A 25,137-nucleotide genomic window follows, 5' to 3' on the forward strand; every position below is an offset into this window, starting at 1 on the left:
TCATGTATTACCATCTCTAGAAGCTTAGAATATATAGACATTCTTCATGAGTGTTGCCATGTGAAGCATGTCTATTCAGGGTAAAAGTCTAGTGTAGCGGGTAACCGACGAGTTTTCTTCTGCCAAGTATCTCTCCAATCTGTAACGGAGTTGGACGGCGATGCTTTCTGAAAAGACAGCACATACCTTGAAAATTCCGTACGCCTCGACCGCGTATATTCCCACACGTGCAATTTCTCCGCTCTGCACTAGCCCCCGCCAGTAAGAAAGGTCGATGGCGCGTCGGTAGAGAGTTTCGTATGCTGTTCGGAAGGTGGCCGCGTCTTTGGGGAACTGGAGCTCGGCGCGGTAGACCTGCTTGACGATTTCGCGGAAGACGGCAAAGTTGTAGAGGAATGACTGGCGGGCGGGACCCATCATCTCCGCTGCCTTCTTGCCGGTCGGGCCAAGTCGTTGGAGAGTGGCTTGGGACGAGTCAGTGGGGAGGCTAGGGAGCAGGAGGAGAGTTGGAAAACGTACATCCAGCAAGCGCCTCAGCCTTCTCCGCTACGGGACCAAGTGTCGTCTTGGCGGAAGACCAGAGCTGGCCCGCATTTTTGCCGAGCTTCTCAGCGTTTTTCGAGAGTGCTTCCTGAGCTACACGACACACAGTCAGCCACAACCAGTGGTGTCGAAGAAGGGGCACGCACAACCGACGACCTCGCCCGCCTTCTTCGTCGCGTTCTCCCAGAGCTGGCCAGCGGTCTTCTGGGCGTTGGCGAGGACCTCCTGCGCCTTTTGTTCCGGGGACGGCGGTTTCGACGAGTTGAAGCGGGCACCGCCGCGACGGAGGACGGATCGGGCTGTCTGCCGCAGGGACAGCGAAAGGAACGACGACATGCGAGGAAAAGAAAGCGAAAAGAATGATGCGAATCACGTGGGCTCCGATTTCGCCCGTTATCTAATCAACCTGAACACAAAAACTACTCCTTACCTCTAGGCTCTCTTTGCTGAGTTCAGCATGAGCTATTACTTGATAGTGTTGCTGTACGTGGTGTTGCCAATGGCTGATACAAAATATATATTTAGCTCCGCAAACTGGAAGGAAAGCTGTAGGGCAACCATCATATAATTAACTAGGGGCTGTGCTTCAGTACCTCTTGCTTCCGACTACTACCATCCATGCAGGCCACAAACAGTTCAGAGCCACAATTGTGCTTTGCCCTCTCTCTATGTAGTCAGCCACTAAGCCTTTCTCAGATCAAACTTTTTGCCAAATGCAACTGAATTTGAAATCAATGGAGGACTGTTTGTCAATGGGAATATGAGTATCACAGTAAGTGAATGCCTAGCATTGGCTATCTGCTTCAATTTCAGCAGCATAGCAATCCTCTCTATCATCCTCAGCCTGAATTGGGGTTCCAGGAGGAGCTGTCTGATACTGAACTTTATTATAACCAGATGATACGAAGAAAGCGTGGTTTCCCACTGTTTATTCCCTTGCCTACTAGTAATGTTCCTCAAGTTTATCAACACCAGGGCATTGCCATTGGTGATGTTGGCAGAATCACACCTGATGGGGAATTTGATTTCTTCTTCAATGTCTATTCTGGTTCACAAGATCCTGTCAACAGTCATGGGGTTCCTAATGGCTTTCATCCTCTCCAAATGTATCACAATAGGAATGTGGTTGAACGGAGCTATGAACCTGGAAACTACATATCATCTCCTTCAATTTTCAGAGCTGCACATGATTCTATTGGGTAATATTTATCTATACTGACTCTGATTATTATGCTAAATTCAATTTTCCAGCACATTTCCTGGTGCAGATTTCAGTTTTGACTGTCTGAAGCCTGTTGGTGCAGTGTTAGCACTGCCTTATGGTTCACAAGTCAGAAAGCTACAAGATATTCAGCAATTACGCCTATATACTATTAAACATGCTCAACAATGGTATGACTATGTTAATGGACCAGACCGAGGCCGAGACCTTGAGAATGGACAACTGCTCATAGTTACAGGATGGGAAAAGGCCCAGTCCTGGGGTATGGCTGCATTTCAATTTGCTCCACCACCATTTCAGCTCCAGTTTTTAGCTACTTCAGGCTATAGATACTGCTGGCGAGAAAATATACCAGCTTATTTCAAGCAGTATAACATCAACACATCAATACCTAGAGAAGAGACAGGAAATCAGACCATATTTATTCATGCCTTTACAATTTCACTGGGCCAGAACATCTGGGCAAAGCTATTTGGCAAAGTCAAAATTCAGCCTCTTCCTGGAAGTACTAGCAGATTAGGAATCAATAGTCAAAATAATCTTGTGCATACTACTGGGCAATCAACAGAGAATCAGTTATTTAATGCAAGTCCTCTATCCAAGGTTTGACTTTATATTGATTTTTATATAAATATTGAGACTATTCATAGATTTATAATCCATCATATAAAATTAACCATATGATCTCTGAGAAGGTAATTTATTTTGGATATAAGTTGTATATATACTGAGTTACAAAATCAGTATCAAGCTGCACTAGTCATTGTATCTCATAGTGATGACTGGTGTAAAACATTGCAAAATGTAAGATACTAATATTGATAAGCTAATAGTTAATTATTATCTAGGATCCATTTGATATTAACATAACTGAATTCCACAAGATTAAAGTTAATTTTGAGGCATTAGACTTAGGTTTGGATTTTCAATATTTGATATACTAATACATTTAATTTTGTTTAGATATTGCATGCTATACAGACTCTACCCAATGTAAGTTTAGACTATTGCAGATAACTTAAGAATATTTATTAATACAAAAGCACATCTAGTACTTTCTGCTTATATGGTTGAGCCAACACCTTATCTAGCTACTCAGTACCCTGAGTACTGGAAAGCACAATTATATACAGGAGATACTGGTAGTACTTCAGGTATAAAATAAAATACTCATTATATTAAAAGGACTCATAGCTGATATTATCATAGGGCAGCCACTCATAGCAAGGAGAACTAAGTCCTATGCTGCATGTTCTCAATGTCGTCAACAACATATCAAGGTGAAGATCTTTTTATGTTCAATTCTATCTATATATCTGACTTATCCTGAAAATATAAGTGTCAAGGTAGTCTTGAAAGTAGAAAACCCTGTCCACGATGTGTAAGTAAAGGGTTAGAATGTATATATGAGCCAGTTATAAGTCCTTCTTATAAAGTGTATCACTAAGATATTAATATTGTTTTTGATTATAATAATATGCCTAGAGATTATCTAAGGATATAGGTCTTGCTATCTCTAGGTGCACCTCATATGATAATTTGGTATTTCAGTTCTGGTATGAATAGCAGTAAGTGCCTGGACAGAGAATATGACACTTTACCAAACAATAGTCAGAAAATATAGATTTTCAAGTGTAAAAAATGGAAAACAAAAAAACTGTCAGAAGTATGAAATTTTAGCCTATCATTTCACAAGACTTGATAGGTGCATGATTTTTCAAGGTTGGTCAGTCAGCTGGCAACTATCCACCAAAGATATAAGTTAAATATATTATAGATTGGTTGATTGCACTTAAGTAGATATACAATACTCATTGTAAATATATTATTTAAATTGTGTTGTTGTGTGTGCTGCAGACCAACAAAAAAAATTAGAATAGATTTTTAAGACTCTGACAGACAGTTTAGGATGGAGTTTTAAGTACAAAATTGGAGGAAATTTGTCAGTGGAACTGTTATGGATAAGACCTGGCCTGTCCTCTCTAGCACTAGTGCTAGACCACCGACGGCCCCCCACCCGACTCCGCCAAAGGGAAAACACTTTCTACCAGTAGTCCCTCGGCTGTCGGGGATTCCATAAGAATGATTGTAAAGTTTGCGCAAAGTCTACACAGCACCTCTAGCGCCTACTCATCACCTCCTCAGTTCAGCCGCCCGTATTGAATTGTCCTCCTCGCGTACGATCCTTACCTAATCACCTTGCCTTCCATTCACCTTATTTCAGACCCACTCACGTGGCTTCGCGGTGAACTCATTACTCGTGGAACTCACGGCAACGTTTACCTTTCACTGAATGCAACCAATAGCGATGTCATGGCCGTCAAACGAACAGCCTTTCCTTCCCCCAACACCATCAAGCTAGTCGCAGCAGACCTGCAAACACTGAAATGTTTAAAGCATTCAAATATCGTGCGTTACCTTGAGATTGAATCGACGCCAGCGTTTTGCAATATGTTAGACATCATCTAAGTCGTTGAATCCTCATTAACTTACAGTCATAGCTTCCTCGAGTATGTTTCTGGCGGCTCTATTGACAGCCACCTACACGAACATGGCAAGTTCGCGAACGATGTCACCAAATATTTTACCGCGCAAATTCTTTCTGGGCTGGACTACCTCCATTGCAACTATGCTGGCCCGTTTGTAAAATAATTAATCAGCGATATATTTGGGGATACGCGCGAAAGTTTGAGTGCGCGAGCGAAAGTTTTTGGTGCGCGAGCGAAAGTTTTTGGTGCGCGAGCGAAATTTTGATACCCGCGCGAGAATTTTCATGGGCGGCCCTAATCGGCCGGGATGACTTGTCGGGATTATGTCATACTGACCAATGAGCTTCGCTGTGTTCTGAATGACTTCCCATGCATACTTGGCATCCAGAGTGAGGGAGGCCCGAGTACATGCGAGGACATGTATGAGCTGACTGGAATGAGCTGAATGCTTAGCTGGATTTGAACTGCTTGGAAAGACGCATCAATTATCAATGATGCGCCAATCACTTGACGTGACAGATCCCGCCTGTCTCGTAAGCCTCCTTCGTCCTACTGTCACCTGATTGAGAGCCTTCAGAGAGTTTGTTTGTTTGTTTGTGATGCAGAGGAGCCTTGTTCTAATCTAATTCTTATTTAGTTGTTATTTATTAGCTACTTTTACTCTGGACTAATCCAAATCAGGGCCAACTTCAATACTCCTTATGAATTTGAGTACGCGGATCAGCCAGATCCGTTTGTTTATACAACAAACCGGGGTCCCTTTGTAAAATGACACTATTATCGATAGATAGGCTCAGGAGACTCTGGCAACATCGATATCTGAACCACAGTTGCAAGCCTGCCCGACTCCAAGCCCGTCGGCCATCAATCAATCACCCCAATATAGGCAGCCGATGGGTTCGGCTGATTAGCGCCGACTTAGGCGCCCATGAAAATTCTCGCGCGGGTATCAAATTTCGCTCGCGCACTAAAAACTTTCGCTCGCGCACTCAAACTTTCGCGCGTATCGCCAAATATATCGCTGATTAATTATTTTACAAACGGGCCAGCATATGCAACGAGGGGATTCATGGGGTAAGTTTGGACCTCAGCCACAAAAGACCAAACTCAACTTGGCTACCGTAGGACTTAAAGTCCAAGAATGTCCTTGTTGACATGGCTGGTGTCTGCAAAATAGCTGGGTTCGGGTATTCGGAAATATACTCGGAGCGGACCCAACAAACTTTGGCGCAATCACGCAACACGATATTCTGGACGGCTCCCGAAGTCTTGAAACAGACGGACAAGCGTTACTTCCAAAATCGATATATGGAGTCTAGGCTGCATTGCGCAGGAGATGTGGACCGGTAGTCGACCTTGGGCGGGACACGAGACAGCGGATGTGTTTTCCAAGGTAAGTAAGTTTCTGACCCTTGGTCGCACAGAAAATCACATCACAAAATACAGCTCCTCCAATCTACCATTCCGCCACTTCCGAAAGACACCAAGTTGACTAAAGACGCCGATGACTTCCGACAGAAATGTTTTGCAATGTGGGTGCTCAGGCTGTTTTGGAGAAAGTCATACTGAACGCCAACCCCAGCAAACCGGAGTTGCGACTTGCTGCGACTCAGTTGCTAGTGCATCCATATCTGACGCCGACACCCGGCTGGGTGTTCGATATATCGTAACTGGCTGCTGACGCACAGTAGCAGTAGCTTTTATGTGTACTGTAGCACACTGTATGTATTACGTCAACCTTTCTAAATCCTGTTGACCGCCACGATGTTGTTTGCGGCCACCGGCCAACCCCCCGGTTCAATTTCCCTAGTGACTCCGCTTGGCTCACCATGGAGGTTACAAGGGCCAGAAATGCCAACCCTCCCATCACATCGTCGGGCCTCGCAATGGCAATCCGCCAGCCACTTTCGGTTGCCGGCCCTGGCCGGACGCTGGCCACAGCTTACCAGTCTTTGGGCCGCGTTTTCGAAAAAACTGCAAACCGCATCGCATCGAGGATGGGGCTTGGGCCGCTTGCCATCCTCGAAAGGATAGAGAACTTTATGGGCCAAGATTCCGCGGAACGAGAAGCCAAAATCGCGGAGCTCAAAACGAGTGTCTCTCCGAAGCTGAGCCGGTACTGCTCTCGCATGCTTGGATATGCTCTTCCGTGCGTATTCAAAGAGACCACATTTTGCTCACTTGACGAATCGATTATGCAGGAATGAGGCAGCTACCACACAGATTGATGCATTCCAATGCATCGTCCTGGTTTCTACTCGCTACTTCGGCTTGCGGTCAATATTCGTGTCTGAGTTCCAACGAACAACTCAGGCCTCTGTGGGCCAACGAGAATTGAGGAAAGTGTGGGGGCGACGGGATGTATTCGCGCAGCTCGACGATTTTATCTCAGCTTTGGACTTCGTGGTCGAGTGCTTGACGGAATGTTCCATAAGCGGAATCGTGGATGAGCAGATGACAAAACCACTCTGGAGGCTGGATGAAGACGAAACGGGTCTAACGGTTGTCGAGCGCTTGTTGATCGCGTCCAGCTGCGAGTGCGTTTTCTGAAAGCAAGTTATCATTTGAAATTAACTTGCGCCTATAGTGACGCGTTCGAATCTCCAACCAAACTGGCCATTCGCTATCTCGGCGGAATATTGGAGTGCTCCTCGTATTGGCGACAACGCGGAGTACTCTTCGCCACGATTCTTCTCAAAATTCTCATCCGAAACATCGCTCTGGTCAAAGACTTGGGCATCGACGTGCTTCATGTCAGTCATGCGCAACCAGAGTCGGCGATGCTTGCAGAGCTCGATCTTGAAGGGATTGATATCTTCACCGACTCTGTTCTGGCTGGCGTGCGACAGCATACACAGGCGCATGGGCGAGACCAACTCGAATCTGAGTACTGGTACTCGGCTTTCTCAGAGCTTTTGTTTTTGTTGAGACAGTAAATAAAGTTCACTTCCATAATTTACCGGTTTCATTGACCTCCTTCTTTCCAGCCCTCGAGCGGAAGACCTCCTTCCTTCTTCCTGGGACACAGCGAAAAATACCGTTATGGAGTCATTGGTGCCTGTTTTCTACTCGTTGCGCAAAGTAGAAACCTTTGCTTTGGAGTACACATTCACCGAATGCCTGACCTTCCAACTAATTGATCTTGCAGGAGTCCTGAATCTTCTGCGAAAAAACAGCCGCAAGACCACAAATCCACTCTGTTCAAACGAATGTACGACATGTATATTCAAAGACATGGTGATGAAAGGCACAACTCGCTGCCTGGAACAAGTGATTCGACTGAGCAAATTGAGACTACTCCACCACATTCTCTGCCACCCTCGTCACCTTTGTCAACCCCAGCATTGGCTCCCGATGAGATCGTACCCCAACTCAAGAATAAACCATCTCTCGATTCCGATTCAATCTCTCCCTCCAATTCTGCATCTAAGACTGCTTATCCGTCAGCCACGACTGGGGCTACTTTGCAAGAAAATAATACCTTTGGGGTCGAGAGAAGTCCAACAGCTTCGGGGTCGAGCGAATCATACCGTCGTCGCCCACGCCACGAGGACATCTATGACCGCCTGGAAGAATATTTCCCAGCATCAATTGATGCGGAAGTTGACCCATCTGATCCGCCGGTATCTGTCCGTGGACCAGCTGTGTCTACGCTACGAGAAGCTGGTCATCTAACTGCTTACCAGAATATATCGAGCCCTGGTATGTCAGAGTCCGCTCTAACACCTTCTCTACTCATACAACTTACTAGCCAAATGGGTCCGCGGCGAACTGATTGGTCGTGGAACGTATGGTCGCGTGTATCTTGGCATGAATGCGGTCACCGGAGAGATGATTGCGGTGAAACAAGTGGATTACCCTTCTGACGAGCGGGATTTACGCGCTAGAGAGGTTGTCAAAGCGCTCAGATTAGAGCACGAAATGCTCAAAGACTTGTCTCATCCCAATGTGGTCGAGTATCTCGGATTCGAGGAAACACCAACCCAGTTGAGCCTGTGAGCAAGAATGGCTCCATGACTGTCTTTAGCATGCTCACTATATTCCAGATTCTTGGAATATGTTCCTGGTGGATCTATCGGCGGCAGTCTGGCGAAACATGGCAAACTTCCAGAAAACGTGACCAAGTTTTTTACTTCGCAAGTTCTCGAGGGAGTCCAATACATCCATTCTCAAGGGTGTACACATCGGGTTCGTTGTGTGGTGGTTATTTTCGAGAAAGCCCTTACCGTGCCTTGTACAGGACATCAAAGCGGACAACGTTCTCCTGGAGCACTCGGGCGTCTGCAAGCTCGCCGACTTTGGTATCGCTAAGCGCAAGGTCGACGAAATAGACACCGCCATGCAAGGCACAGTGTTTTGGATGGCGCCAGAACTCGTGAATACGCAGAAGAAAAAATATAACTCCAAAGTCGACATATGGAGTGTTGGTTGCCTGGTCCTAGAGATGTGGACAGGCTCTCGGCCCTGGAAAAATATGGAAATGGTTGAGGTCATGTTCCGGGTATGCGCTCCAGTTAATCTTTTTGGCTACTTCGCTTCATCTGACGCGTTTACGATGACAGTTGTTCCAGTCAAGAGCGCCGCCGCCGCTGCCGGACGACTTGGTGCTGACGGAGGCAGCAGAAGGTTTTCGACAACGCTGTTTTGAGCCGTAAGTCGCGCATCGTCTTCCTGCGGCTGTCGCGTTGAAGCTGATGTTTCCCCCAGAAATCCAGAGGATCGCCCTACTGCATCAGAACTAAGACGACATCCGTATCTCAAGCTGCCTTCTGCTTGGGAGTTCAGGGGCGTAACGGAGGAGACATGAGGGGGGGAGGAGGACATGATAGGAATATCTCGCGTCCCATTATTTGAATCCCATATGGTAGTTTTTTGAAAGGAGGAGTCATGTGACCATGCAAAGCATTTTCTCTTCCCGTCCAGAGTGACTACAGTCTACAGACGACCAGCAAGTCCACACCACAAAGTCTTCTTAATGGACAAATCTATATATACTGCACTCCAATGCTGTCCCAATTGATCCAATGGGCTGATTAGGCGGACACCGAACAGAATGACGACGCTTTTCCTGTTGCTTTCCGTTTTCCATGGAGCTCGTACGGACAGATACTCAAACGCGCCCTCCTATCACTACCACCGAGCTCGCACTAGCGCTTCGTCAGCCCCTGCAAGTGATTGGGCCTGGCCGGACGATTCAATCCATCTACCAATCTGTGGGAAATTTCTTCGAGCGGAAGGCCAACAAGTTTGCGTGTCGATTTGGCCTGGGTCCGCTCTCGATATGTGAACGCGTCGAGGACCTCATGGGCGCAGAGTCGGCTCAGCGGGAGGCGGCTATGCAAGAACTCCGACTGGGCCATGTCAACGCGGCAACGCCAAAACTAAGAAAGGCTTGCTGGCGCTTGTTGCAATATGCCTTACCGTATGTGCTACTTTCACAACCGTGTTGAGAGCTGAATCTCACTCAAGCACTGAAGCACCGAATACCCAAATGGACGCTTTCAACTCCGTCGTTCTTCTCGTTACCCGATATCCTGGCCTCCGAGCCCTTTTCTTATCCGCGCCACAACTCCAGCACACATCCGAGATCACCAACAAAGATGTTTTGAAAATGTGGGGGGCGGCGGGATGTGTATGGGACATTGGGAGATTTTCAGTTCTCCGTTCGTTTTGCGGCTGAGTGTCTGACGGAACAGAGTATATCCGACATCGTCGAGTTTGCTTCGATTCTGCCTCCCTGGGTTGTAAATGAGCAGGAGAAAGGGCTCACAACCGTCGAGCGCCTGATTATCACTGCTAGCCACAGGTATGTTCACATACCAACGCTCCCTGGCTTCACATTGACAAGCAATGCAGTGGGATGTCGGAGTATCCTTCTCAATTGGCCATTCGATACCTGGGAGGCATAACTGAATGCCATTCTTTCTGGATGCAACAAGGAGCATTATTCGACGTCGTTCTGCAGAAACTGCTTATCAAATGTATCGCATTCCTTCGAGACTTGGGTGTTGATGACCTCAGCATTGGTCGGTCGGCGCAACCAACTGAATCGGATGTCGAAGGGGTGGAAAACCTCTGCTACTCTGTTATTATCGGCACCCAGGACCACCTTTTGATTCATTCCCGTCAACTAACCGCCGTTCGTTGGGGTTCCGCCTTCTCTGAACTGCTCTTGCTTCTAAGACAGTATGTGCTCTCAGTCCGCTTATGCCATCGACTAAAATTGGTTGAGTCCCCCAGCGCAAACAATGCTACCGCTTGCCTGGGAGGTGGCCACAAGTCCTGCAGCAGAATCCCTGGTAACGACGACATACTCTTTGCGCCCTGTCGAAACTCTTGTTGTCGAGTATGCTTTTCTCACTTACTTCTTGCTGAGTTTAATGTCTGCGGCAGCTCATCTTTACCGTCAATACCGGATTTTGCATCTCCCTTCCAACGACTTGTAAATCGATTCCTCGCTGCCCAACAAAGCCGTTCCTCTCTATTCAAATTCGACCCTCTGAATCCCATTATCGCACCTATTCCGCCCACACCACCCTCCGAATTACCTTCTGCATCGGCATCAAATGACCTCCCAGAAACCATGCAACCCAAGCCAGAAGATGACACTACTGGTAACACACGCCCTGCACCTGCCGCATCTCCACGAAGGGCGAAAGACAGCACGCTGGCTTCGTCGGGCTGGAACACGCACTTCCGCGCGGGTCGTTCGAATGTCGACCCAACCACTGAAGACACAGGATTTGATGCGCCGAGCCGGGTCCGCGGTCGTCCGTCGAAGCCAAAACCGACAGTAAACAGGGCAAAGAAACCCGGACCGGTCAGCTCAAGCCCAGTTGGAGATGGGGATCCCGAGCCTTCATGTGTGTCCCTTACCCCAGTGTGTACAGGCCTGAGCTGACTATTGTTTTCCTTAAGCTCGAGGGTTGACTAGAAGGCGCTCGAAAATCCGACTCCTGCCATGGGTCGATTCGGATGACGAGGCGAGGATCTTAACCAAGAACTACTGGTAGGATAGGAGCATTGAACATTGTATTACTAATGCTGTTTCAATTTGGATAAAAAACTTCCTATCGAACAGCATCCCCAATGTTAAGCTTTTTGCATCAAACTAATATGCACTCCCAGTACCCAGCAGCCACAATAATCACGAGTCAAGACTCCAACAAATCATACCGTCGAAGACCTACCCTGATCACACGACAGCACGGTCAGCACCTCCATCGTGTGGATTTATATATTTGGCTATTTCCCTTAAAATTGAAGGGCCTGAGATCGACATTCGACTGAGGACAAGATGATGATGCTTGTCAGGAAGTACTGTCGCTCTCCCTCTCCGTATTTAAGCACTGCCGGGACCCGATAGACCTTCTTCCATCGCCATCCAACGAGCTGTGAATTTGTTTTTCAAACCACGTGCACGAATTCGACCCTACAAAGGGGAGACATGCACTAGCCGACTATAGCTACTGGCCACACCAGGTCCAAACGAATTCGCGAAAAGTAAAGCTACAAATGTTTTCTTGATTTCCACTAGCGATTACAATGCAACTTTTCCCCCTCTGAACGAAGAATCCGGGGGGGGCCATCCGTGGCGGTGACTACAGTATATCCATGAAGTTATGTACGGTAAATTTGAGGAAATAGCCAAAGAAAAGGATATAAAAGAACAAGGGAGTGTGGATAATGGGAAACCAAAGTGAAAGAAGGAAGGACTGGTTGGTTGGTTGTGGAGCTATAGCGATGACATAAGACAAGATGCAGCAAGAGAAAGAACGAGACACAATGCGAGTCGTTATCAAGTCGTTATAAGGCATGCAGGGGACGGCGCAGAAACGACTACCGCTTGCGCTTGCCGCCAACATGGAATTCTGCTTCGGCAGTCGCAGGAGTAGGAGTCGGCGGAACGACAGTACCGCTGTAGGTGTTGAAGACGGGCGTCCGAATAGGTTGATACGGGCCATCACCACTAAGCAAGTCTTGAAGCTGTTGCGTCTGCGAGACAACTGGCGTGGCCAATAATGACTCATCGCCGTCGTCAGCTCGGAGAGTTGTGTTGCCAACATCATCATCATCGTCAATCCAAGCGTCCTCATCATCATCGTCTTGAGCACCGAGTAAGCGAGGAACTGCGATGGGCGGGACTGTCAATGACGCGGTCGCTGGTGGAGCAGGGGAAGGGAAAAGACCCTTCATTGGTGAGCGTGACTTGCTGCTTAGCCTCCGAGATCCTGCACGAAGAGTCGATTTTGCTGTTCTAACCGGTTTGGCTGTTGGCTCGGCAGTACACTCGAGAGACGTGCCCCAAGCAGCGTCACGCGGAGTAATGGTGGGTGTCGGGGAAGCTGGTGCTGACTCGGCATTTGGGAACGGAACTGGGGTTTGAGGAAACGGAACCATGATGGGAGCGGGTCGGACGCAGCTATTTTCGGGTGAAGGCGAAGTATGTCTGTTGGTCAAGACCACGAATGTCTCACATGGTTGATTTCGCGGAGGAGAGCAGGGCGGGGAAGGTGGATGGAGTTGTAATGGTGGTGGGCGAGGACTGGTTGGAGCAGACGAGCGGTTTTGGGTCGACGGGTAAACGGGAGGAGACTGCCAAGCGTCAGTCTTCGGTGATTGCTCAGAGACGGGACCCACATTATACCGTCTACGGATGTAGCGCATTCCATCAAGGTCACTCCACTCAAACTTGACCGACCGGAACGAGTGAAAGAGAATCAGTCGCTGTTCCTGGTGGACACACATCGAATAAGCTTCCATGCCACTAACGAGAAGCGCGGGACAAACAAACCTCGGTCATCTTGAGTGCCTCCAGATCCTCTAAGCGCTGCTCGTTCTCGAGCTCGAGTAGGCGTTGTTTGCGTTGGGCGGCTCGAGATGGCTGCTGCTCCACTGGCATTGGGCGGCGCATAAGACTTGCCGCCATTGTGTCAGAATACGCGCTGGCCGGTACGGTGTCAAACGAAAAGGGAGAGTCGGGCGGTAGAGGCGAGTCTTTGGCTGGCAGAGACGGTGGTGGTAGTTGCAGTATGTGGTAGAAGGAGGGCAAGAAGAACTCGTCCCCCAAATTAGTAGATGATCGGAGCAAATGACAACCGTGACCATCAGCCGTGACTTTGACCTTTTCCCCATGTGGCATTGCCTAGGCCTCCTGTCCATTTGCCTGGCACATGGCAACGTGGCATTTCTCCACACGACAGACACACTCATGCGTGAACGAGCACTCGCCTAAATCCAAGCTTGCTCGCTATCCCTTTCAGACCTGCGGTGCAGGTCAATTGGCCCGGACGCCCACACGACGTCTTCCCCCCACTCTTCGTCTTCCGCTTCTCAGAATTCTTTTCCCCATTCGGACCGTGATGCCTCTCAGTCATTGGCTAGCCTCTTTTGATCCTATCGTCCTTCTCAAAGCTTCTTTTCCTCCCCGCCTTTTGATAAACCCAATATCCTCTCATCAAATGCTAAACCAAACTGAGTGGACCAGTCCCAAATCCCCGGCGAGTGTCCGTGGCGAACGCGGGATCGCCCCATCGTTCAGTATACCTCTTTTGACAACAACGAAGGTTTTGGATTTCATCCCTCTTCCAGCCTTTCAGAATAACGGACCACTATACGCCCCCCAAGCAAACCATTTTGTCTACCCTGCATCTTACCTTCAAACAGCAGTTAGCGCCAGCAGCATCATTGAAAATGGTTTCATGGACGGGTACGTATCGGTTACATCCCTCATCTAGTCCTTTTTTGTACGCTGAGACCCTGCAAAAATACATGTTGCACTTGCCAGTGATCTGAAATAGAACGACTGTGACTTGGGCCTGAGTACAACGCGCTATCTTCCACGACAGTATCTGAATCATATTGACTGATCTGAGATCATTGAATCCCGGTTTCAAAGTGTGCCGTCAGGAAACCAGGAACTTCGAAGACCACCATTATCAGTGAGCGAATGGATGTTCAAGACTTAGATTCAAGAGTCCCTTGCAGCCTTGATTTCCATTGTGCTGGACTCGTTTGCTGTGCATCGTCGTGCTCGAGTTGACGGGTCCGATGACTGAACAAGTCTACAGCCCGGCCCGAGGCTTGGTCATCCCGGCCCGCTCAGACAAATTCCCCACGATTTTACGATTGCAGCATCCATGGAAGGCGTAATAAGCACAGACGAGCCGATCCTTAGCACTGGCAGGATTAAAATCGTTGGCGCTCTCTCGAAAGGTCGACAAGGCATTCAGCAAATAATCGACAGCGCAACTTGAAAGTGATAGGGATTGCGCTCAATACTGAAGCTCTCTGAGTCGTCGTACAGCGTAGGTTGAACACACAAGGTTGACACTGGTGGACAAGAGGTTCAAGGCATTACCGGAGTGCTACAAGGTTAGACTCTGTGTACTAGCGTCCAAGTATGGCATTTCGACAGCAAGTGGCAATGTCCGCAGTGGTGGCCGAATCTACCAGAGGGCAAGCAGTGGTTGGCTGAGCCGATTGTCACCAGCGTTTTTCGAGGCTTGGAGGAATGGAATGGGAAAACCCGAAAACTTGAGTAAGAGAAGCGATTCAGATATCGATTTCGAGCGCTGGTAATAAGCTTGATCAGATGACTCATAGTTACTACTAGTAGTTGGCTAGTAAGTTCTGGGGCAGCAATGAGCGCATGCGAATGGGTGCCCATAACGTCGTTGGGTAAGGAAGTAAGTACGTACTATCGGCCTCCAAATGACCATCTTCCTCGTCAAAAATGGATGACTTTCGGATAAAAGCACATTTATCCTGGACATCACATTTACCCAAAATGGCAATTCACCTTTTCCTATCCTTCACGCCCACCACAGAACGATGCCTGCCCCCGCTGAATTCCTAAGCTATGTCGACTCGCAGTCTGACCGCTTCATCCAGCGCCTTTCAGAGGCCGTCAGCATCCCGTCGATCTCCGGGGACCCCGCGTTTCGCCCATCTGTAATCAAGATGGCGCATTGGCTGGACGGTGAGCTCAAGGCATTGGGCGTCACCACCAAGCTTGCGGATCTTGGCACGCATGTCATGGACGGGCAAACGCTCCAGCTCCCACCAGCCATCTTGGGGCGGATCGGCGACGACAAGAACAAGAAGACCGTGCTGATTTATGGGCATTTCGACGTCCAGCCTGCATCCAAGTCTGACGGTTGGAACACGGACCCGTTTGTCTTGACCCAGGAATCTGACGGGCGACTGGTTGGGAGAGGAAGCACGGACGACAAAGGGCCAATTCTCGGTTGGCTGAACGTTCTCCAATGGCATCACGATACCCAGAAGCCTCTGCCCGTTAACCTCGTATTCTGTTTCGAGGGTATGGAAGAGAACGGCAGTGAGGGTCTCGACGAGCTCATCGAGAGAGAGAAGGACGGATGGTTCAAAGGCGTTGACTGCATTTGCATTAGCGACAATTACTGGCTCAACGCACGCACGCCTGCCTTGACCTACGGTCTCAGGGGACTCGTCTACTTCAAAATCAACGTATCTGGCCCCGCCCGCGACCTTCATTCTGGCACTTTCGGCCGCACTGTCCACGAGCCCATGACCGATCTAATTTCCCTCATGTCCCGACTCGTTGATTCAAACGGCACCATTCTCATTCCTGGAGTCGACGATATGGTCCATGCAGCAGACTCAGAGGAGCGGGCGATATACGAAAAACTCGATTGCAGCGTTCAAGACATCGAAACCGGTGTTGGCGCTCCCATTGCTCTTTCTGACGAGAAAGTTGATCCTTTCTTGGCCATTTAACTCCCAGTTTAATCGTATTTACAGGTCAGCGTCCTTATGGGCCGCATGCGGCAACCCTCGTTATCCCTCCACGGTATTGAAGGCGCCTTCTACGGACCTGGAGCCAAAACCGTCATTCCGGCCAAAGTCGCCGGCAAATTCAGCATCCGGCTCGTCCCCCCACAGACGCCAGACACCGTCGAGCCTCTCGTCCGCAAGTACATCGAGGCAGAGTTCAAGAAGTTGAACAGCAAGAGCACTCTGTTTGTTCCCTTTCTCCATTGGCATTTCTCGGACTGAAGCTCAATCAGCGATCTTGAGCTGTTGCACAGCGGAAAGCCGTGGGTAGCTGACTGGAAGCACTGGAATTATACAGCGGCAATTGCGGCAACAGAGGTCAGTCATTGACCTTCCCGCATGCATCTCGCATTAATCGTTAACCTTAGGCTATCTACAAGCGGACCCCAGACCTTACTCGTGAGGGAGGCTCCATCCCAGTGACCCTCTCATTTGCTGAGGCGCTCGGTGTCAATGTGTTACTGCTGCCAATGGGCCGTGGCGACGATGGCGCGCAGTAAGTTTCCTTGTTTAGTGATATTACGGTGTTGATCACTGTACAGCTCGACGAACGAGAAGCTGGACAAGAGTAACTTCCTGGAAGGGGTACGTGTTCTGTCGCTTTTCCTACTATCAAGTCTCAACACACATACCGCAGACAAAGCTCCTCGGGACATACCTTTATGAAGTTGGTGCCGCGACTGCATGAACATTAGCGAAAGGAAAAAAAGGAAATTGAAGAACAACCCTTGTAGCATTCGTGTACTGGTACGGAAGGACTGTAGCGAAGAAACCAAACGCCAGATGTGTGGTTGCGGTATGGCTGCGCGAGTTGCATCAGGACGCCTTGGGGTTGCTTCTGTCTATTTTCGTTTGGCGGAGGGATCGGCAGGGCGTGGGAAGTCCAACGATTTGCGGTCGTTTGAGAGAAAAAACCTTTCGCTTGGCGCGACCACTTGGTTGTTCAGCGTTGATGCCAACGGCTGGCTAGGGAACAAGAGGGAGCACGAGTCCGTCTTTCCGCTTCGCACGTAATCCATTCTATTCTGAGCGGCGCTCAATGCAGACGACGGGATTCGACCATCACCGAATCAATACCGTGACTATAGCCTGCAACAACTGAGAACTCAATTCAGCTACTGGCAGAATGGATCCGCGTAAGTTCACGACAGTTCATCAGCATAGCGACGTACTTCTGCATCGCCCCCCGCTGCGAGACAACACCTGCGCTATAAAGACAGTGGGACGCGTTCAGCTATCTTCATTCTCCTTCTCTGCTCCTCCTTTTTTTTCTTCTTACTTACAACACCTCTTTCTTTGTGATTTGATATCACCATGTTCTTCCGCGCGTCGATCGCATTCGCCCTTGTTGCCTCCCTCACCGCTGTGTTCAGCGCCCCAGTCGCCGCACCCGTTGTTGAAGTGCGTTTTTTTTTTTTGGGGGGGGGGGTTCCGGAAATCGTCAGATGCTGAGCGGATATATTTTAGGCTCGCGCAGACTTCACGCCGCTCGCCTGCTCCGGCCCCAACCTGACCGGAACCTGTGTCGAACTGGGCAGCACTCTTGGCGACGGCCGCGGCACCTGCACGGACCTCAAGTTTGAGGCCAAGTCACTGAAGCTCAACGTCGACAACGACTGTGTCTCGTTCACGTGCGTTTCTTCCCTCCCCACCTCCAGCAGAAAAGTCTTATTTCCTGAACAGCAAAACTGGGTGCACGATCGACTTTGCCAACTCGAACGACTTCGCGACTGAGCATTTCTCCGATGACGCGGACGTGAACAACTTGACACCCAAAGTCCTGAGTCTGAGCTGCCAGACCATCCCCGGACTCGTCAATGGACTGTTCCCGCAGTAAACGTGCGTTCTGGTGGTGAGGGGAGGAAACCATATGGAAGGAAGTTGCATGCGATGTGATCCAAATCATGAATGAAAACTTCATTGAAGTAGGAATGAACCTTAAGCGCTATGGTCTTCGAGTTCCATATCGTCGAGACGCAAGATAGGGCCCTGAGGCTTCTGCGAATTCTGTCCCAGTGCTTTAGGGCCTTGTTCACTGAGGAATGCCGCGATCCTCTTGCGCATCTCCTCCACCTTTGGAGTTTCCTGTAATTGATTCGTCGATATTTAAAAAGTGAACACAATGAGTCACACCTTCAGCGGGAATTCCCCCTCTGGACGCGGAAGACATTGCAGCCCCAACCGGTCACAGGTCGGACACGGGGACTGGGACGGAGTTTGTTTGTCGCATCTCTGTACAAGCACCGCGGTCAGTGTTGATATAGCTTAAGCAGAGCAAACACTTGCTTTGCCCCGGATTCGGCAAGTCAAGCAGCCCGCTGCATCAGTCTGGGAAAGCCATGGCGATCGCGCAGGCAGCCGAGGGGGCAGGGGTAGCCTCGACCAGAGTAAGTCCTTGTCCATCTTTGTGTCCGGACGACCGAGGGGAGATTTCTCTCTCTCGACGATTGAGGAGGTTGTGTAGTCGTCGATTATCTCTTTTGCTGTTGGGTTCGCATGCAAAGGTGTTAATAATAATATGTTACGACGTTCCATGTACGCAACGCCTGTCGCAATATCACGTCAGTGGATTGACCACCCACGAATGATATTATTTACCATTTTCCAACTTGATGTCCTCAGCTCGAATTTGCGGGTGGTTTAAGGAGGCCGCGGGAGCAAAATCAAGCAATGTCATATCGAGAGCTGATGGCGCTTCATGCCTTTGCGGTGTAGAAGTAAAAGCGTCCTCAACAAGAGACACCATCGGCAGCTGTTTGGGCTTTACATCTTCATCCGAGAGTATGTCCGCCCAGTCGTCATCATGGGTCAGCACAATATCAGCCTCTGGCATCTAGGACTGGGTTATTAAAAGTTGTTCGGCGAGAAAGCCAACATGCATTCTGTAGGATAGCTTGATTGATAGCACGAGAGGGATGAATTATCTAAGTAAGATCAGCACCATGGTTGAGTTGCGAAAGAGAGCAACACTACTTTCGGACCGTCTTGGAGCGCTGAAATTTCGAGGTCTGCATCCGAGTTCCGAGACAATGCACCCGAAGGACCACCGCTACTCCCAGTAAAAACATTGAAGTAGTACGAAAAGCCGCTTGTGCCTGGCTGCCCAGAGGACCGCTGATGCGAGTTATGGGGAGGGGCGTCGGTGATATTCTCCAAATAAACACTCGGAAATAGCTTGCCCCACAGACCGGTGCTAAGCGAAACCGTGTAGCCGTGAAGAAAGACGGTATTATTTGGAGAATGAGGTGTTTGGCGCGGCGGGGGGTAAGGAAATGATTTAGTTTGCGCGGGAGTACCGGTGTCAAATCTCGAGAGGTAATCGTTGTCTTGCGACGCTCGGAACGTTAAAGGGAACTCTGGAATGTGGGCAACTTGTTGAAAGGTGGCCATAGAGCCCGAAAAAGCCTTTTCGCAGCCAGAAATGATATACAATTCGCCGTTCGCCATGTCTCGTCCTTGGGTGTGGTTAAGATACTGATACCAGGAAGGGGCGTTTTTGGCGATATATTGACGCATGTGATCGCGCCGTTTCGCAAGTTTGACTAGCTGCGAGCCATGAGGCAGGTAAAGCAATGCACCGGCCGGAGCCCCACATCGAAAAGAATAGTCTCCTGACATTCTGAAAGCGACGTTTAATAGTGAAGCAACTACGAATTGAAGTCACATACCTAAGTCCAACGTTGCTTCCGTGGATGCTTGAGGAAGCAACATAACTGCCAGGAAAATGATCTTGTCGCAGCAAATCAAATTCGGTGTAAGGCTCCATCGGACAGAAGTTGTCCGGGACGCCGCCACCATTTATAGGGTGGTCTGCGGGGAGAAAAATGTTGAAGAAAAAGCCCCACATCCCTTCCTCAGTGACCATGCCCACATCTCCGATCGATACCCCATGAGCCGTGTAATCCACTCCCAAAGTCCTTGAAGGTTCCGGGGTATATAGAGGAAATCCACGACGTCGACGCCAAAGTTGGCTGCAGTACAAGTCTGGCTCTGACTTGGTTTCGCTCTGATTGTCTAGAGTGGAGGGAGACACAATTCCATCCACAGCAGTGCCTTTCTATCAAAAAGGATCAGGAATGAAGGGGAGAGATATGAAAAAGTGGCGTACCAGTCCAGCCAAGCCACTATTCGACGGCCCAAGACTCGTGTGGAAATGAATTCCCCCTTGAGCGCTAATGAATTGGCCACCGTGAATATCGAAGTCGGTCGCCGCTGAAAACCACTGTGGACTGTGATGGTCGTCCCGAGTAGCAGCCGTAGGGCGGTCTTCTGGGCTGCGAACACGGTGGTCGTCCATGTCCCCCACCAATGGATTATGCTGCCGATATAAGTATATCTAGCCTGGGCTGTGTGACTTTTATGATTGACTGACACAGGAAGGTATTCTGAAGAAGTTCCAGTAAACCCGGCTGTTGAAGGGAGGGCGTAGCGGGGTTCAAAAAACCATTTGTCGATACGCGTTCAACGAAATGGTTCAACGCCTTGTTCTGATGCATGACTCGGAACGAAGCTGAATCTATTCTCTCTGAGTATTTGATTGACAAACAAGCAAGCAGACATACCAGTAACTCCAAGTCTCTTAAATGAACGTGTTTCCATCGAGGGTACGGCCAGAGTGAACCAGATGGCTGGTCGACTTTTTGTAGTAGTCGTAGTTGAGGAGAGAGCATCAATAGTGGGCACGTGCCTAACCATCACTTGCGCAGCATCCTCATACTCGCGAATAATCCTGAATGATCCTTTCTTTGAAGCTCCGACGTATCGAACAAGGCTTGCCAGTCTCATTTACATGAGTGTGAAAACTGTTGAGGATTTACCCTTGACCTTTGCCTTTCAAGGTAAGTTCCCAGTGAAGTTGTGCGACATTTACCAAGGCGACCAACCAGCGAGGCTACTTTAAACCATCCTTTCCAATCTCATTTCCCACACACAACGCTCGGCTCCGAATTAATCCGCGCCATTTCTCAAGCTACAAGTCACCAGGAATAAACGGCGATCGATTATACACCTATTAATATCGATGTATCAAAAAAATAATTTTTTTGTACCTCTATTTGTGCCAAAGAAAATGCACTGATATGGTGAATATGCCCTTATATAACATATATCGGGGCCCTGGATCATATAAGTGAACCTTTTTTGGCACAAATAGAGGTATAAAAAAAATCTTTTTTTGCTACATTGATTTTAGCCATATAATCGATCGAAACGGGGGCCGTTTATTCCCGAACTCCTGCAGTGAGTACTTGCGGGGCTCTATGTCATTTCTTTGTGATTGTTGATCTCTCATTGGGCCCGCACAGGCTGGCTCGAGTTGACTAGATGCAACATCCCAAACCTTATCAAACACGGACAATTTGAGCCTTGTCAAGTCTGAGTCGACATACGGACAAGTCGGTGGTTATTAGTCCCTTGTTGTTTTTCAGTTGGCTTCCAGGTTTCAAGTTGCAACCACAAAGCAGCCCACAGGTTTAGATACGTCTCCGAATCCAAGTGATTCATGGTATTCTCTAGATGATCATGAGTTGCTTCTTTTTCGAGTCTGGTGTGCTGCCCTCGGCTCCGAACTTGGCAGATTCGCTTGCAGTTTTCTCATGAAGGAGACATTTCAGTGCCAGTCAAGGTTTTGCGGTGAATAATGTGCATTGTGAACGCTTATTTGTCTTTGGCCCCTTACCAAGTATTTCTTCTTCGATGCGAAGAGGTTGTATGAACATCTCCTCCGAGTCCCTGTGCAACCACTAGCAACGAGCGCTTGGGTCAGCAAGTGCGTTTTGTCTTCCACACCAATTCATTCGGCTGGCTAACACTATCTCGGCCCACTTTCTCTCTTTCTCACTGCAAGCCTCAAGGGGGTTGCAGATATAAAAGAGCTATCTATTCGTTACATTCCTCATCTCGGGAATACATTAAGTATGCTTCTCAAACTCACTACCCTCACTGCTATCTTGCCTTCGATCCTTGCGGCCAACATCACGGTCACTGTGGGTCAGAACAACGGTCTCACCTTCACACCTGCTCAGATTACTGCCGCAATCGGCGACGTTATCACTTTCACCGTCCTCTCGCGCGACCGTCAGTAATCATTTCGTCGATTTCTCTTTGCTGGTATCTTGACTCTCCTAGACTCTATCACCACGACGAACTTCGCCGGCACCGTTTGCCCTCCCCCAGACGGCGGAGTGGGCCCGAACGGCTTCGACTCTGGCTTGTGGGTGATTTGCTTAAGCATCAACTATCGTATCCACATGTCTACCCACAGCCTCTCCGACCTCGACGGCTCCCAGCCCAATTTTCGCTACACTGTCGTCGACGCAGTACCTCACTTCGGCGCCTGCAAGCAGGCTGCGGGAGGCCACTGCCGCGCAGGCATGACCTTTGCGATCAATCCCAACTCGACCTTCACCTACACCCAGTTCCTTGCGAACGCTCGAGCATCGTGAGCTGTTGAGCACCATATATATTGTTGCCGGAATATGAGTCACATCTCACAGTAGTACCAATTGAATAAATGTCTCTTCAAGTTTTTTGGAATTCCTCAGTCCGCGCTCGAACTTTTCCTTGAGTTACCCAATAAGCTAAGAAAAGTGCCTCACGAGTTCATATATCCTCCCTCGTGACCTTTTACTGATAGAGGTTTAGAGGACAAACGCGATAACAGACTTTTGGGATTGATCTCGTGACCGCGTCTGAGGCCATCAAACCAAAACATCTGCAAGATGCATACATGTGTATGTAGAACATGGAGGGTTATGTACAATGGGGTCAGAGACATAGATACTGTGGTCAACAAGACAGTATATGTAGCAGCAAATCAGCTCTATCATGGTTTCATCCTTCGTTTGGTGTCGTTCTCTTCTTCGTTTCATTTCATTTCGTTCATGTCATCCTCAGCGGCTCGACCTTCCTTGGGGAGGGTAAGACCGGCGCCGCTCGAGACTTCGTGGGTGTAGAAGTCGGCGTGCTCCTCGGGCTCGCTTTCACAGTCTGGTTCTTCACCAGAGCGGCTGGCGGAAGACCGACCAGCCGCGACAATGTCCAGGGGAGTTCATAACCCGCACGGCCAGCATGGGCGACATATCGCGCAAGTTCCAGATGTAAGGTTGGGTAGTAGGTCGTCGATGCTTTGCGGGAGATCTTGGGAGAGGTTAGTTGATGATAAGTTGGAAACAGACAATACGGACAAGGATAATTCGCTCAAATCCAGAGAGGAACAAATCGGCATGGAGCTGATACGCCGAATGGTCATCTTCTTTAGGCAAATTGAGGTCTGCCGCAATCTTGCAGACGGCGTTGACAAGTTTCAGATGCGTTGTCTGGAAGAACTGTCAGCAGAAGACAAGTTTAAAACCAAAGGCACGCACGAAATAGCCCATCGCCTCGAACTCGACGCCTCCAGTCATCCCACCAGGCGCTCTCGGCTTTTCGACCTTGGTTTCATCCGTCTCGTTCAGGATCCAAATCGCGTTATTCGGATGGCAAAAGACCCAAAAGTAGTCTCGGCACACATCCGATAGCTCTTGAAGATATGTCTTGTAAATTCTTGGACGATGTAGCGATTCGATGAACTCATGAGGGGAGACGGGTGTTTCAGGAGCTTCTGCCGCCCGCGGAGCAGGCGTCAGCAGTAAGGCCCGAATGAACGAAAAGAGGTTCTTGTATGGCGCAGGAAGTGTGATAAGATTGCTTGTGGTCGAGGCTGTCTCCCAAGCTTCACGTCGTGGCCCAGAATTTGAATGCCTGCCGCTGCCAATAGCGGGAAGAGCAGAACTCGGGTAGAGTTCGAAGAGGGTGAGAATAAGATCGACGATTAGTTGGCGAGTAGCAACGTCGCCCGGTTTCTTGTCCGAGTACAATAGGGAGACGAGTTGGAAGAAGGGAGCGGGGCACGAGCTGCGAAGCGCCATGCACCCAATTTCAGATGTGCAGAGTCCCTTGAAGCAACGCAGTAGTTCGTGAAGGACTTGATCGTCATGCTGCTCTTCCCTGCCAAAAGTTGAATGTATTTTTCAGTTGTTTAGACTCAACAAACCTCCACTCAACCTCCAGTATCTCGTTCAGTCGTGTCAGAAGCGCTGGATAGCCACCGAGCTCTAAGAACTCCTCGGTCCAACTGTTGCATAATGAACACTTATTCCTGACATGGAGAGAAAGGAATACCTTGCCGACTCATTTCGTAGCATCAGCCTCAACTTCTTGATGTTCTCGATATCCAACTGTGTGCTTGACGTGCCAGACAAGATGCTGAAGAACTTTCGTGGGGCAAGGTTCTTGTCTTTGGCCTTGTCTTTAGCACCAGCGCGTTCTTTCGCCTTGCCTCCAGCTGTCAGGTCAACAACAGAAGTCGACAGTGGCAAGTTGACTTGGCTGCGCGAAAGTAGCTTCGAGGCATCAAGCGACGAGCCGCGCGAGTGTCCACTGGTTTTCCGAGGAGAGCCAGAGCCAGACGACTCGCTAAATAGCGCAGGGGCCCGTGGTGGTGCGAGGTCGTCAAGAAGAGTTGATCCGCTGACACGTCGAGGAGATTCCATCGACTCCGTGCTACGCGTTCGCCGGAGAGCACTGGCTCGAGGAGTGGCTGGCATGGTGTCCATATTTGGAATTGCGGGACGAGTCGGCGGTGGTAGCAGCGACATGGTCTGTGACGATTTGAGCATGGCGGCTTTAACATTCGACTCCATCCCCAGTAGTCGCGGGCGCAACGATACTGGTATCTGTAGGTCCTCCTACAGTAGAATTCATGAGGGGAGTAAACAGAGTTTAGGGAGAAGCGCACCAGCAGCTTGTCGAAAGCAAGCTCCATACTCTCTGGCTGCTGCGGCTGTTGTTGCTGTTCCTTTTCCTTCTCTTTCACGGTATTTGCGCGTTCCCGCTTCTTAGATTGGACCACCCCGCTCGTCTTGGGGGGCGCCTGGTGCGCTGCTTTTGCCAACTTGCCGACCCCACCCGTCGTTTGTGGCTGGTTTTCCTTGTTTGGAGCCGTCGCAGGTTGCTCTACCAGGGGAGTGACCATGGTGAAGTCGGAGGATGTGATTCGTTTCGGGAGTATCCCTCTGAACATCGTCG

The 25,137-nt window shown here is 49.3% G+C and overlaps 8 protein-coding genes across 8 annotated transcripts; 5 read left to right on the forward strand and 3 right to left on the reverse strand.

The window, feature by feature from the left end:
• Positions 1-88: 88 nt before the first annotated feature.
• Positions 89-879, reverse strand: MIND_00271900 (uncharacterized protein; the record flags this gene model as incomplete). The annotated part of the gene is made up of 4 exons (XM_037359592.1): positions 89-139; positions 187-464; positions 520-636; positions 690-879. 4 exons carry the CDS (start codon positions 877-879, stop codon positions 89-91), a joined length of 636 nt encoding a protein of 211 aa, XP_037224687.1.
• Positions 880-5,590: 4,711 nt separating this feature from the next.
• MIND_00272100 (MAP kinase kinase kinase) lies at positions 5,591-9,061 on the forward strand (the record flags this gene model as incomplete). The annotated part of the gene is made up of 13 exons (XM_037359593.1): positions 5,591-5,647; positions 5,701-5,790; positions 5,837-5,920; positions 5,970-6,403; positions 6,456-6,791; positions 6,842-7,186; positions 7,242-7,355; positions 7,403-7,956; positions 8,006-8,249; positions 8,301-8,442; positions 8,495-8,755; positions 8,817-8,905; positions 8,962-9,061. 13 exons carry the CDS (start codon positions 5,591-5,593, stop codon positions 9,059-9,061), a joined length of 2,850 nt encoding a protein of 949 aa, XP_037224688.1.
• A 280-nt stretch (positions 9,062-9,341) lies between these two features.
• Positions 9,342-11,267, forward strand: MIND_00272200 (uncharacterized protein; the record flags this gene model as incomplete). Its single annotated transcript, XM_037359594.1, has 7 exons — positions 9,342-9,676; positions 9,724-9,886; positions 9,951-10,060; positions 10,111-10,440; positions 10,487-10,600; positions 10,648-11,117; positions 11,173-11,267. The coding sequence occupies 7 exons, from the start codon at positions 9,342-9,344 to the stop codon at positions 11,265-11,267; spliced, it is 1,617 nt and encodes a 538-aa protein (XP_037224689.1).
• An 826-nt stretch (positions 11,268-12,093) lies between these two features.
• Positions 12,094-13,183, reverse strand: MIND_00272300 (uncharacterized protein; the record flags this gene model as incomplete). The annotated part of the gene is made up of 3 exons (XM_037359595.1): positions 12,094-12,849; positions 12,895-12,987; positions 13,049-13,183. 3 exons carry the CDS (start codon positions 13,181-13,183, stop codon positions 12,094-12,096), a joined length of 984 nt encoding a protein of 327 aa, XP_037224690.1.
• A 1,904-nt stretch (positions 13,184-15,087) lies between these two features.
• On the forward strand, positions 15,088-16,759 carry MIND_00272400 (CNDP dipeptidase; the record flags this gene model as incomplete). Its single annotated transcript, XM_037359596.1, has 6 exons — positions 15,088-15,990; positions 16,039-16,256; positions 16,305-16,389; positions 16,440-16,567; positions 16,614-16,656; positions 16,709-16,759. The coding sequence occupies 6 exons, from the start codon at positions 15,088-15,090 to the stop codon at positions 16,757-16,759; spliced, it is 1,428 nt and encodes a 475-aa protein (XP_037224691.1).
• Positions 16,760-17,385: 626 nt separating this feature from the next.
• MIND_00272500 (uncharacterized protein) lies at positions 17,386-17,908 on the forward strand (the record flags this gene model as incomplete). Its single annotated transcript, XM_037359597.1, has 3 exons — positions 17,386-17,472; positions 17,539-17,702; positions 17,755-17,908. 3 exons carry the CDS (start codon positions 17,386-17,388, stop codon positions 17,906-17,908), a joined length of 405 nt encoding a protein of 134 aa, XP_037224692.1.
• A 4,078-nt stretch (positions 17,909-21,986) lies between these two features.
• Positions 21,987-22,514, forward strand: MIND_00272600 (uncharacterized protein; the record flags this gene model as incomplete). The annotated part of the gene is made up of 2 exons (XM_037359598.1): positions 21,987-22,146; positions 22,198-22,514. 2 exons carry the CDS (start codon positions 21,987-21,989, stop codon positions 22,512-22,514), a joined length of 477 nt encoding a protein of 158 aa, XP_037224693.1.
• A 436-nt stretch (positions 22,515-22,950) lies between these two features.
• On the reverse strand, positions 22,951-25,132 carry MIND_00272700 (Drf-GBD domain-containing protein; the record flags this gene model as incomplete). Its single annotated transcript, XM_037359599.1, has 6 exons — positions 22,951-23,208; positions 23,256-23,387; positions 23,436-24,057; positions 24,104-24,184; positions 24,232-24,797; positions 24,848-25,132. 6 exons carry the CDS (start codon positions 25,130-25,132, stop codon positions 22,951-22,953), a joined length of 1,944 nt encoding a protein of 647 aa, XP_037224694.1.
• Between the last annotated feature and the right edge of the window lie 5 nt (positions 25,133-25,137).

This window comes from Mycena indigotica (genome assembly GCF_014461135.1).
Source record: "Mycena indigotica strain 171206Taipei chromosome Unknown Mind.scaff0002, whole genome shotgun sequence".
Taxonomy (NCBI): domain Eukaryota; kingdom Fungi; phylum Basidiomycota; class Agaricomycetes; order Agaricales; family Mycenaceae; genus Mycena; species Mycena indigotica.